Source organism: Oncorhynchus kisutch, linkage group LG4 (assembly GCF_002021735.2).
Source record: "Oncorhynchus kisutch isolate 150728-3 linkage group LG4, Okis_V2, whole genome shotgun sequence".
NCBI classification, from domain to species: Eukaryota; Metazoa; Chordata; class Actinopteri; order Salmoniformes; family Salmonidae; genus Oncorhynchus; species Oncorhynchus kisutch.
Window position 1 is genome coordinate 67,666,664 of NC_034177.2, and position 12,893 is coordinate 67,679,556.

The window sequence follows — 12,893 nt, forward strand, 5'->3', positions numbered from 1 at the left end:
AAATGAAAAATAACCAACATTTTTGTTAATTGTCAGCTAATAAGAAGTCAAAAGCTTTCTGAACAATGTTCCGGCCAGACATTCCTTTCAGTAAGGAAACTTGATTCTTTAATCAGAAAGCTCTTAAAAGATTAGCCAAGGCGTAGATTTGTTTTCTGTGAAAACGGTTTGTGCACACACAAGGACAAGAGGAATGTACTTGTAGGCTCCTATATTGGTAAGGAACAACTGGATGCAATAGTATTGGTATCATATTCATTCAAGGGCTTACAAGCTAACATACAGTAACTCTCAAAAGATGAATATTTGTACAAACCAATAAACATGTAACAAAATAAACAAACATTTCAATAAACATTTCAATAAACATGTAACAAAATTAAAATGGAAAGGGCAGTCTAAATAAATGCTGATGGCAGTAATAAAACAGTAACAAATAGCTCTCTGTTGGGCTCAAAGCATTTAAAAAAGCTACATGAGAATATGGCCTCTTCCTGCTATGAAACCACAGATTAACTGTCTGATTTAGATTTCACAAATCCTGATGTCAAACCAGGCCCGGGCTCTGGTAAGCCATCCCCAAAATCTGATCGTGACAGCCCAGGTGTTCCATGTCAGCAGATTTGATTTGCGATTATGTACCAACTGCCTGGGTTGCCTACTAAAGATCTGCACACAAAAGTTAAATCGTCCTGATGTATCGGTGAGCATTAAAGTCTATTTTGGGGGGACTGGCACAAAACGTAGCCAGGGCAAAGTTCCAGGCAATAATCCTAAAATGACTTAAACTGCATTTTCTGTAAAGGTATCAAGTCCCAATATGAGAAGAAGCATGTCTGTAAAAATGGGGTAACCTCAATTATTTGTTATAAAAATGGACTCAACACCAACTGTGCAACACCCCAATTCCCTAACAATCATAAGCTTGTAGCATGTGTGTGGAAAAGAGTGTAGAATAGCATTTGCTGCAACTTAACTAGAAATTTTACTGAATAATTACATGCATGCTTCTTAAGTTATTACTGTACTCAAGACAAAAGGTACTTTTTCCTACTGTATCTCCTTTCCTCAGCTACGAGTAAATTCTAGTACCCCCATTGCTTATGGTCAGTGCCCAAGCAACAGTAAGATCATAAGATGTTACATTACAGATAGAAATCTTGAGAACCTTGGAGTTGAAACAGGTTGTGCAGATCCATATTTAATAGACAGTGGGTTATGTCACTTTAGAAAGTAAAGCATTTGGCCAGGCCCCCCCAAAAAACAACAAAGAAGCTTTGCTCCAAATTTCAAGCAAAGAAGTTATTCTCTATCAGGATGTCATGAACATGTACTGCAGTGGACTTTGTGTATAACTACAGGGCTCCTTTTCCACACATTAGCAATCAAAGCTTTCAAAAGTATTATTGATTAGAACCCTGACCACCAGTCATTAACACACACTAATGCAAGAGTATGCAATATTTCGTTCTATTGAAAGAGGTTGGACATACTGTAAGGGGAGATTTAAGAGATGAACAAATGGTGTGGGAGGGCAAAGTCCACTATGACGTAAAAATAGGTCTGGCAATTGCAAGGGACCTCACGAAACGATATTATCACGATACTTAGGTGCCGATACTACAGTATATATATATTGCGTTTATCACATTATTGTGATTTGATACTGTGATTTTATTCCAATGTTCCAAACATATTGCTCACCCTGTTTGCTGCAGAGAGACAAGAGAGAACCACGAGAAAATTTGTTTTGATCCGTCAAGGAAATAAGTGCTGGGGGGAAAAAATGGTCTCACCATTTAAAAAGAAGTAGAACAAGCTATGAAGGGAAAATACTGGGGTTTTAGCACAGGTACAGCCAACTAGCACAAAAATAGTGATCTTGTCAAAATGACACATCGTCCAAAATAATATCCCGATATGCAACTGTATGAAGTGCATTATTGCACCAAAATGGTGGCTTTCTGGCTAGAGGCTGTAGTATTACTTCTCTGGGATCCAATAGAACAGCTAAACAACAATGACAGCTCAATCAATGAAGAGTATGAAGTAGGGTTGTCACGATACCAGTATCGCGATACTACGATACCTGATGTTCCATGGCAAAAAGGAAAATTCAAAGCAGACTTAAAATACTTCCGTCCTTTAAAAAAACCTACATAATGTATAATAGTTATATACCTTAGAATAGAAAAGTGATTCTGGGTGACAACATAAGGCTGCTTGTTTCCAACATTAGGACTGTTGTCCTCAGGAAATGTAATCCTCTTCATGTTTTGTTTCCTTGCTGCGCGCCTCGCGCTACCGCTGCATAAGCAACCTTCACACGCTGCCGCTGCATAAGCAACCTCCACATGCTACCGCTGCATAAGCAACCTTCACACGCTGCCGCTGCATAAGCAACCTCCACATGCTGCCGCTGCATAAGCAACCTCCACACGCTACCGCTGCATAAGCAACCTCCACACGCTACCGCTGCATAAGCAACCTCCACACGCTACCGCTGCATAAGCAACCTCCACACGCTACCGCTGCATAAGCAACCTCCACACGCTACCGCTGCATAAGCAACCTCCACACGCTACCGCTGCATAAGCAACCTTCACACGCTGCATAAGCAACCTCCACACGCTACCGCTACGTGCAAACGCCGCAGCACAGGAAACATGGAACCAACACTTTATACATGTGGCATTTACATATATTTTTTCAGCATAGTTCCTGTTTTTACTGATAATTTAGTTTATGAAATATTAAGTGATTAAAACGAGTCAATCTGTTATCAAATCGGTAACAGAGTGCCTGAAAAATCAGTAACAGTAACAGTATTTTTGCAATTGAATTGGCCACAATGGGAAATCAGTGCAAAGGTGCAGTAGAGGGCAGTACAGCAAAGCACAGTACAGCAGAAAACAGTACAGCAGGGTTTCCCCAAACTCTGTCCAAATGTGGTCTTGTTTGAGGCCGGAGCTCATTAGAATAATAGCCAGTGGATAGAATAATATCGAAACACAGGAGAATATTACAATTTCCTACCTATTCAGGATACATCACCTTGAAAAGAACAACATTAATAATTATGCATTTCTGTGAAGTACAGACCAAGGACCCATGTCATTCTGTTACAGTCAGTCTATTAACATGTGCTGATACACTTCACTTACTGTAGTTCAATTACCAAAATGGATATTTCCAAACTCAAGGTGTCATGACAAAGCTGAAACCCGTTTGGTCGACACGACCAAATTCACAAAGAAATGTGAGTTATAGATGTGTCATTTCTCAATGAAAGCAAGTCTAAGAAGTTGTAGATATGTTCTATGTGCCCTATTTTCATGGTTCCCGCACTCAAAATTTAGTTTTTGCATCTTTTACTTTCGGTTCTGTACACCAGCTTCAAAACAACAGAAAATACAATATTTTGTGTTATGGAAAATATATTTCACAGCGGTTTAGATGGTACAATGATTCTCTACACTATACTTGCTTTTTTTGTCACAAACTATTACAATTTTAGCAACCAGGAAATGGCAGAGCACATGGTCACAAAAAACATTGTTATCAAACTTTGCATCTGCACTGTTCCTCAAGTAAACGTGTTTCAGTAAAATATTATTTGGAAATTGTCAAAACTAGACTTCTATATATGGGTGTATGGTTTGTTAAACTTTGCAGTCAATGGTTTTGGCTTGGCATTAATTTTAAAGTGGATCTGAGCATCACTCTGATATAATGGAATTGCCCGTAAGAAACAACCCAGCTGACATTGGATAAGGGAGGGATGGGGGGGCGGTAATGGGTTCATTACATATTGGTACACATTACTTGTCCAGGACAAATCAAATGTAATAAATTCAGAATTTCACACAGGATATTAGAATCATATTGAGGACAAGCCAGTCCAACAACCACCCAAAGTCATGAAAATGGAATGGCACACGGTAAACCCAAGCTCACGAAGAAATGTTGCCAATCTAGCATGTCCTGTCCAGATAAGGATGGGGACAGGGGTGAATGGCTCAGTGCATTTGACTGTGATCTAATATGCCAAGTGATTGGCCCCCTACTTGGCAGACCTGGAATGTGGTTAATGATGTGCACAAGTTAACACTGGTCCAGTGTCTGAGAATTATTCTCTTATAGGTTTAAATACTCTGACCCCCCAAAAATCTCAAAAGGCTTAATACCATTTGAGGGCGTAGCCAGAAAATTCAGCAATGATCTGTTCACCACCCCCATCTATTATGCTAAGAATACCTACCGCCTGAACGCAACATTTGAGTGTATTTGCAATGCATGTAAACAAGAACTCTCCAATCCACACCATGTGGGTTTGCAGAGATTGCAGGGCTATCAGTGTTAGCTTAGTGAAGATAGGAGCAGGTGAAAGGTTGATTCCAGTACTTAATCAGCCATTCATCTCACGCTTTTTAACTGCATCGTCTCCTATCTCATGAACATTCCATTCAGAAACCAGACAGACTCACTGTCAAAACCTGTCAGGTTTGTAGAGTAGAGAGGGAGGGAGGTCATCGTAACTCTGTCAACTCTCACCGTAAATCTGGAACACAAAGAATGTTACCCTCTCTGAAACTTACTGCAGAGATAAAGCTTTATTCTATGCTACAGAGGATTGCTGTAGTATCTCATTCCCCACTGTTTCAGTACAGTATACATATTGCTTTTGTTCTGACTCAAGATGGGTGTTGTTATGCCTGGATTACCTCCAGCCCCCCCTCCCCTCCAGAGTCCTGCCATCTGTGACATTCAGCTAATCCTAATGTCCACTGCTCCGTCCTCAAAGGCTGTTTTAGATGACATCGACATCGAGTCATTATCATGGGCACCTCACAAACATGCACCATTTTAGGTCAATCCTCCAGATTGTTGCATTTAGCCTACATTTAACATTTAGCTCCCACACATGATCCAAACCAGATATTTCACAAGAAGTGGCTATGCCATGCCAGTAGAGGCCTGTGGCTGCACAGAGGGACATAAAATAGTTACATTTAGTTGTTGTTCTCACAAAACAACCAAACCATTGTTTGCCTGCTCTGCAGCCCACATAGTAAATATGGTGGACAAAAGGAAAGTCTGTTCATTTTGTCAGGCACAAGACAGTGTTTCATTGATTTTCAAGTGAAACAATGTGCCTTCTCACATAGTCTGGCATTTTAACAACAATAATCACCTGATTAATCCCACCTAATTATATTCATTTAACCTAAATCAATGAGAAATGCTGGTTTTGTATGGACCGTTTGCGGCATTACTATATAAAATGTCTTCATATTAAATCAAAATTGTAAATGGCAACAGCCAGGTTATTTATTTATTATACCTGTCAAAAGTTTGGACACCTACTCATTCACCTGGAATGCATTTCAATTAACAGGTGTGCCTTGTTAAAAGATCCTTTGTGGAATCCCTTTCCTTCTTAATGCGTTTGAGCCAATCAGTTGTGTTGTGACAAGGTATGGGGTAGTATATAGAAGATAGGGCTATTTGGTAAAAAGACCAAGTCCATATTATGGCAGGAACAGATCAAATAAGCAAAGAGAAACGACAGCCCATCATTACCATAAGACATGAAGGTCGGTCAATGCGGAACATTTCAAGAACTTTGAAAGTTTCTTCAAGCGCAGTCGCAAAAACCATCAAGCACTATGATGGAACTGGCTCTCATGAGGACCACCACAGGAAAGGAACACCCAGAGTTACCTCTGCTGCAGAGGATAAGCTCATTAGAGTTACCAGCCACAGAAATTGCAGCCCAAATAAATGCTTAACGGAATTCAAATAACAGACACATCTCAACTTCAACTGTTCAGAGGAGACTGAGTGAACAGGCCTTCATGGTCAAATTGCTGCAAAGAAACCACTACTAAAAGGACACCAATAATAAAATAAGAGACATGCAAGGGTCAAGAGACATGAGCAACGGACATTAGACTGGTGGAAATCTGTCCTATGGACTGATGAGTCCAAATTTGAGATTTTTGGTTCCAACCGAAGTGTCTTTGTGAGACGCCTAGTAGGTGAACTGATGATCTCCGCTAGAGGTCGACGGATTAAACGGAATGGCCGATTAATTAGGGTCGATTTCAAGTTTTCATAACAATCGGAAATCTGTATTTTTGGGCACAGATTTGCCAATTTTTGTAAATATTTTTTTTTATACCTTTATTTAACTAGGCACGTCAGTTAAGAACACTTTTTATTTTCAATGACGGCCTAGGAATGGTGGGTTAACTGCCTCGTTCAGGGGCAGAACTACAGATTTTCACCTTGTCAGCTCGGGGGATCCAGGCTTGCAACCTTACAGTTAACTAGTCCAACGCAATAACGACCTGCCTCTCTCTCGTTGCACTCCACAAGGAGACTGCCTGTTATGCGAAGGCAGTAAGCTAAGGCAAGTTGCTAGCTAGCATGAAACTTATCTTAGAAAAATCAATCATAATCACTAGTTAACTACACATGGTTGATGATATGACTAGATATTATCTAGCGTGTCCTGCGTTGCTTATAATCTGACTGAGCATACAAGCATCTAAGTATCTGACTGAGCGGTGGTAGGCAGCAGCAGGCTCGTAAGCATTCATTCAAACAGCACTTTCGTGCGTTTTTCCAGCAGCTCTTCGCTGTGCTTCAAGCATTGCGCTGTTTATGACTTCAAGCCTATCAACTCCTGAGGCTGGTGTAACCGAAGTGAAATGGCTAGCTAGTTAGCGCACGCTAATAGCGTTTCAAACGTCACTCGCTCTGAGCCTTCTAGTAGTTGTTCCCCTTGCTCTGCATGGGTAACGCTGCTTCGATGGTGGCTGTTGTCGTTGTGTTGCTGGTTCGAGCCCAGGGAGGAGCGAGGAGAGGGAAGGAAGCTATACTGGTTCACTGGCAATACTAAAGTGCCTATAAGAACATCCAATAGTCAAAGGTTAATGAAATACAAATGGTGTAGAGGGAAATAGTCCGAAAATAACTACAACCTAAAACTTCTTACCTGGGAATATTGAAGACTCATGTTAATTAAAAGGAACCACCAGCTTTCATATGTTCTGAGCAAGGAACTGAAACGTTAGCTTTCTTCTCCAACAATTTGTTTTTGCATTATTTAAACCAAATTGAACATGTTTCATTATTTACTTGAGGCTAAATTGATTTGATTGATGTATTATATTAAGTTAAAACAAGTGTTCATTCAGTATTGTTGTAATTGTCATTATTACAACAAAAAAAAAACATTTTTAAAAATCGGTCGATTAATCGGTATCGGCTTTCTTGGTCCTCCAATAATCGGTATCGGAGTTGAAAAATCATAATCAGTCGACCTCTAATCTCCGCATATGTGGGTCCCACAGAGAAGCATGGAGGAGGTGGTGTGATGGTGCTTTGCTGGTGACACTGTTGGTGATTTATTTAGAATTCAAGGCACACTTAACCAGCATGCCTACCACAGCGATATGCCTCCCATCTGGTTTGTGCTTAGTGGGACTATCATTTATTTTTCAACAGAACAATGACCCAAAACACACATCCAGGCTGTGTACGGGCTATTTGAACAAAAGGAAAGTGATGGAGTGCTGAATCAGATGACCTGGCCTCCACAATCACCCGATCTCAACCCAATTGAGATGTTTGGGATGAGTTGGACTGCAGAGTGAAGGAAAAGCAGCCAACAAGTGCTCAGCATATGTGAGAACTCCTTGAAGACTGCTGGAAAATAATTCCAGGTGAAATTGGTTGAGAGAATGCCAAGACTGCTAATCTGTCATCAAGGCAAAGGGTGGCTATTTGAAGAAACTATCATTTTGATTTGTTTAACACCTTTTTGGTTTCTACATGATTTCATGTGTGTTATTTCATAGTTTTAATGCATTCACTATTATTCTACAATTAAGAAAATAGTCTAAATAAAGCTAAAAACCCTTGAATGAGTAGATGTGTCCAAACCTCTAACTGGTACTGTATATCTATGTATATTACAATTATACAGATGTATGTCATGGACCAGAACACAGACGAACCAGCTACATGGGTCAGTGTGCCATGTAATTGAGGCCACAAATGCTGAGCCCAGTAAGTGCTGTCACAACATTTGTGACAAGCTGACTGGGCCAAAAGAAGCACTAACAAGAACCTCAACAATAGCGACTTCTGTAGGGGATAGGCTAAGGCTTACCCTTTCAGCATAATTCAATAAATTTGTTTTCCACATCTAGAAATAGCCTAGATTAATTTAACATTCAGGCCTAGTCATGTTGAAAGCTAACACTTAGCGATTTCCTGGTACTTTTGTATACTTTTTAACCAGTAGTTCTTAAAGTAGCACTCACAAGCTAAAAGTGGTCCCCGAAAATTGCATACATATGTGCAGATACAGTATGTGCACCACGTCATTGCGCTCTCACTCTGCTGTATGTGCATCTTGCCAAATGTCAGTCAAATGGCAAGGTGCTGAAGCTCATTGGCTAGAACTCAAATTGCTAGGGGGCCAGCCATGTGGGGAAAATGTAGGCAAAGTACAGCACAGCTTCCAGAACAACAGTCGCTTTCAAACTAGGCATTTCGTGGATAATTCAGGTATTAGCAGTATTTCTGCTAACAGATTATGCATGTAAGAACTACACATTGACACATCCAGCCCAAAGCGGGAGGTTTAAATATACTTAGTAGTCACCAAAGTTCGAGAGCATGTCTAACATTAATTTGCTCTTATAACTGAGAAGTTAGAATGTACTACAGTAACATATTAGCAAGGAAATATATTAGTTAAATTGTTACATCTAGGCTGTGTGACATCAGGTCTGTTAATACATCCATAGAAAATAAGTATACTTTCAGGCCTAGTTAAATCTACATTGGTGTTTTTTGCCTTGAGCGAGTGCAACCAAATACAAAAGTGATGGTGAACACTTCCAGCAAATAATCCATCTGCAAAAGGGTACCTGACTAATGTGATAGAGTCTAAAATAAATAAGAGGTGACAAGATGCTGCACATGCATTCATGTTACTAACAGGGAAGTACTAAAAAGCTCTCTGTCTTTCGGTTTTAGTGTTGGCAAAGTGTTTAACTGTGACTATTTCACACCAGGTTGTGGTCATTTCAAAATGTTCTCAATGTAGTGACAGGGGGCACTCCTCTGTCTCAGAAGGATCAACACTATCCTTGATCATTTCATAGGTTCGCAACTATGGTGTCCCTCAATGGCTTCCTTTGCAACAGGTGCTGTCCCATGTCTCAACACTGTATACTACCACACTGCCTACTGACAGTCGGTAGGCCTATGCCCTGACAGATGAAAAAAAATTAAAGACTGCATGTTTGTCATCATTTAACCTTTCACTGCAACCTGGACTTAACAAAGTTGCTAATTATCTACAATGCTAAAGTTGTCCATGGATGTGACTCAAACACAACCTTTGGGATGCTGGTCACACGTTATACGCCCACCCATACTCCCCGAACAAACTCAGTCCTTTCATTTTGGCTAAGTAACCTTCGGTTTAATGTAACCATACCAAACATATCACTCATTTCAGTTTCACAGATTAACATATATTCTGTTACGTCTAGTCTGAGGCCAGGCTGTTAAATAACGTGGTGGACAATTTCAACCTAAAATAAATATCTACAAGGTTGCATTAGGATAGAAGGCCTAAGCAGAGCCTTCAATTTAGCCAAATAGAAGGCTATATGGCTATGCGTTATCACCCACTTGGAGTCCAAATGTGCATCTTACAGATCTTGGAAGCTATCAAAATAATAGTTGGGCTGTTAGTTGGGCCACTTTCTCTTGTCCTTAAATCAGCTTGAAATGTTGATGATACACATCTCTGACCATCTCTTGGTAGGCCTACTGACATGCATAGACCTAAATAAATATAAGTGGTAGACTCCGTGCAAGTTTTACCTGATTTTGTAATTTGGCAAGGTGTGTTTCTTCTTGATGATTCTTTTCAGCTGGTTGACAATGATTGAGGTGAGCTGGGGCAAGGGCCTTCCCTCGAACTGTGACTTCACCTCGAAGTCTATCAGTGGGTCCTCAAGGAACGCGAAGGACCAGTGCGTAAAAGGCATGCGAGTGAACTGCAGCTTCAGTCTTCCAACCACACGCGTCATTTTTACGAACAGGTATGCTGACTTCCCAAAAACGAGGTCTACATCAATTGCTAGATGGAACCCGCCATTATATTCAAGGTCCACCTCGAAATTGAGTTCCTCGGGCATGCCGTCTTCATTTAAACTCACTGGCTTCATAAGTTTGGCCGTTTTAAACACGGGCAAAGAATTACCCAGGGAGATATCCCTGAGACTGAGTCCCTCCAACAGCCGACCAGCTGTCTTGGTTTGTAATAGCTCCTCGAACTCCACCTTGAACTTTTTGGTCAGCCAGTGCCTAACGACGGGAGTGTCGCGGAGTTCTCTGAATAGGAACAAAAAGATAGCATTTAGAAAATTGCACGTCTCCGGTTTGGAGGTGTGGAGGGGCTCACTTTGACAAGGCGGTGGCGGTTGTTGTTTAGGGCTACTGCTGGTGGCAGCCGCTTCCTGATGCCTGGGAGTGATGGCCTCTTGCTGTTTGGGTGCAGCGGATGATGTGTTGTCTTGTTGCTGCTGGCCTGATTCTGCATGTTGGTTATTAAAGTAATCCTTCAATGCGGGATCAGGCACTGCTTTGACATATTGCACTGTCCTGGCTATAGGCTCGGGGCTTCTCCGGTAAAGCAGTAAGAACTGTAATAGCAATGTAAAGAGTGCTCCAGATAATGCGGAAATGACTATCAAGTAAATCATTTCGAGCAGTGTCCCTCTCCCTGTTTCCGCGTTAAAATGTTTTCATATTCCGACGTTTAACCGTCTTAACAATGCAAGTTCCACCTGGTCGCTCACAAAGCTGCCATATCATCTGCCTCTTCCCTGATCAGCGGCTCGTCAGCGACACTAAAAAAGTACTTCCGGGTCACAGAATTTCGGAAATGATCCAAATGAAATTTCCCCCATACTCGTAGGAAAACATCATTAACCTATATGTATTCATGAAGTATGAAAAAATAATTGTCTAAACATGAACAATGATTAATATGTGTTCAATTTTCAGTTGCATTTGCATTAAATCATGGTTTTAAAACATGTTCTAGGATCAAGGTGCCTGGACACAAGATAGTACAACTATAGTGGTACAGGGAAAAATGTTTTGTGCAGATGTAAAAGTGGGGTGTAGAGTCTTCAGTAGGGTATGTATATTCTAATATATATATATATATATATATATACTGCTCAAAAAAATAAAGGGAACACTTAAACAACACAATGTAACTCCAAGTCAATCACACTTCTGTGAAATCAAACTGTCCACTTAGGAAGCAACACTGACTGACAATAAATTGCACATGCTGTTGTGCAAATGGAATAGACAACAGGTGGAAATTATAGGCAATTAGCAAGACACCCCCAATAAAGGAGTGGTTCTGCAGGTGATAACCACAGACCACTTCTCAGTTCCTAAGCTTCCTGGCTGATGTTTTGGTCACTTTGAATGCTGGCGGTGCTTTCACTCTAGTGGTAGCATGAGACGGAGTCTACAACCCACAAGTGGCTCAGGTAGTGCAGCTCATCCAGGATGGCACATCAATGCGAGCTGTGGCAAGAAGGTTTGCTGTGTCTGTCAGCGTAGTGTCCAGAGCATGGAGGCGCTACCAGGAGACGGGCCAGTACATCAGGAGACGTGGAGGAGGCCGTAGGAGGGCAACAACCCAGCAGCAGGACCGCTACCTCCGCCTTTGTGCAAGGAGGAGCAGGAGGAGCACTGCCAGAGCCCTGCAAAATGACCTCCAGCAGGCCACAAATGTGCATGTGTCTGCTCAAACAGTCAGTAACAGACTTCATGAGGGCCCGACGTCCACAGGTGGGGGTTGTGCTTACAGCCCAACACCGTGCAGGACGTTTGGCATTTGCCAGAGAACACCAAGATTGGCAAATTCGCCACTGGCGCCCTGTGCTCTTCACAGATGAAAGCAGGTTCACACTGAGTACATGTGAGAGACGTGACAGAGTCTGGAGACACCGTGGAGAATGTTCTGCTGCCTGCAACATCCTCCAGCATGACCGGTTTGGCGGTGTGTCAGTCATGGTGTGGGGCGGCATTTCTTTGGGGGGCCGCACAGCCCTCCATGTGCTCGCCAGAGGTAGCCTGACTGCCATTAGGTATCGAGATGAGATCCTCAGACCCCTTGTGAGACCATATGCTGGTGCGGTTGGCCCTGGGTTCCTCCTAATGCAAGACAATGCTAGACCTCATGTGGCTGGAGTGTGTCAGCAGTTCCTGCAAGAAGAAGGCATTGATGCTATAGACTGGCCCGCCCGTTCCCCAGACCTGAATCCAATTGAGCACATCTGGGACATCATGTCTCGCTCCATCCACCAACGCTACGTTGCACCACAGACTGTCCAGGAGTTGGCGGATGCTTTAGTCCAGGTCTGGGAGGAGATCCCTCAGGAGACCATCCGCCACCTCATCAGGAGCATGCCCAGGCGTTGTAGGGAGGTCATACAGGAACGTGGAGGCCACACACACTACTGAGCCTCATTTTGACTTGTTTTAAGGACATTACATCAAAGTTGGATCAGCCTGTAGTATGGTTTTCCAGTTTAATTTTGAGTGTGACTCCAAATCCAGACCTCCATGGGTTGATACATTTGATTTCCATTGATCATTTTTGTGTGATTTTGTTGTCAGCACATTCAACTATGTAAAGAAAAAAGTATTTAATAAGAATATTTCATTCATTCAGATCTAGGATGTGTTATTTTAGTGTTCCCTTTATTTTTTTGAGCAGTATATATATATTTCCCAAAAAATTGACCAAGCAAAAATAAAAAACATAAGTT

At 41.7% G+C, this 12,893-nt stretch overlaps 1 protein-coding gene across 2 annotated transcripts in view; it reads right to left on the bottom strand.

Moving 5' to 3' along the window:
* The window catches only part of LOC109889898 (PDZ domain-containing protein 8), a 71,999-nt gene extending 61,032 nt beyond the window's left edge, over positions 1-10,967 (bottom strand). The window contains exon 1 of one of the 2 annotated variants that reach the window (XM_031823460.1): positions 9,916-10,967. In XM_031823460.1, the coding sequence (XP_031679320.1) occupies positions 9,916-10,799 (884 nt within the window). In that variant the 5' untranslated portion in view covers positions 10,800-10,967. The remainder of the gene's footprint in view (positions 1-9,915) is intronic. The other variant, XM_020481693.2, reaches the window with a different exon arrangement.
* Positions 10,968-12,893: the final 1,926 nt, after the last annotated feature.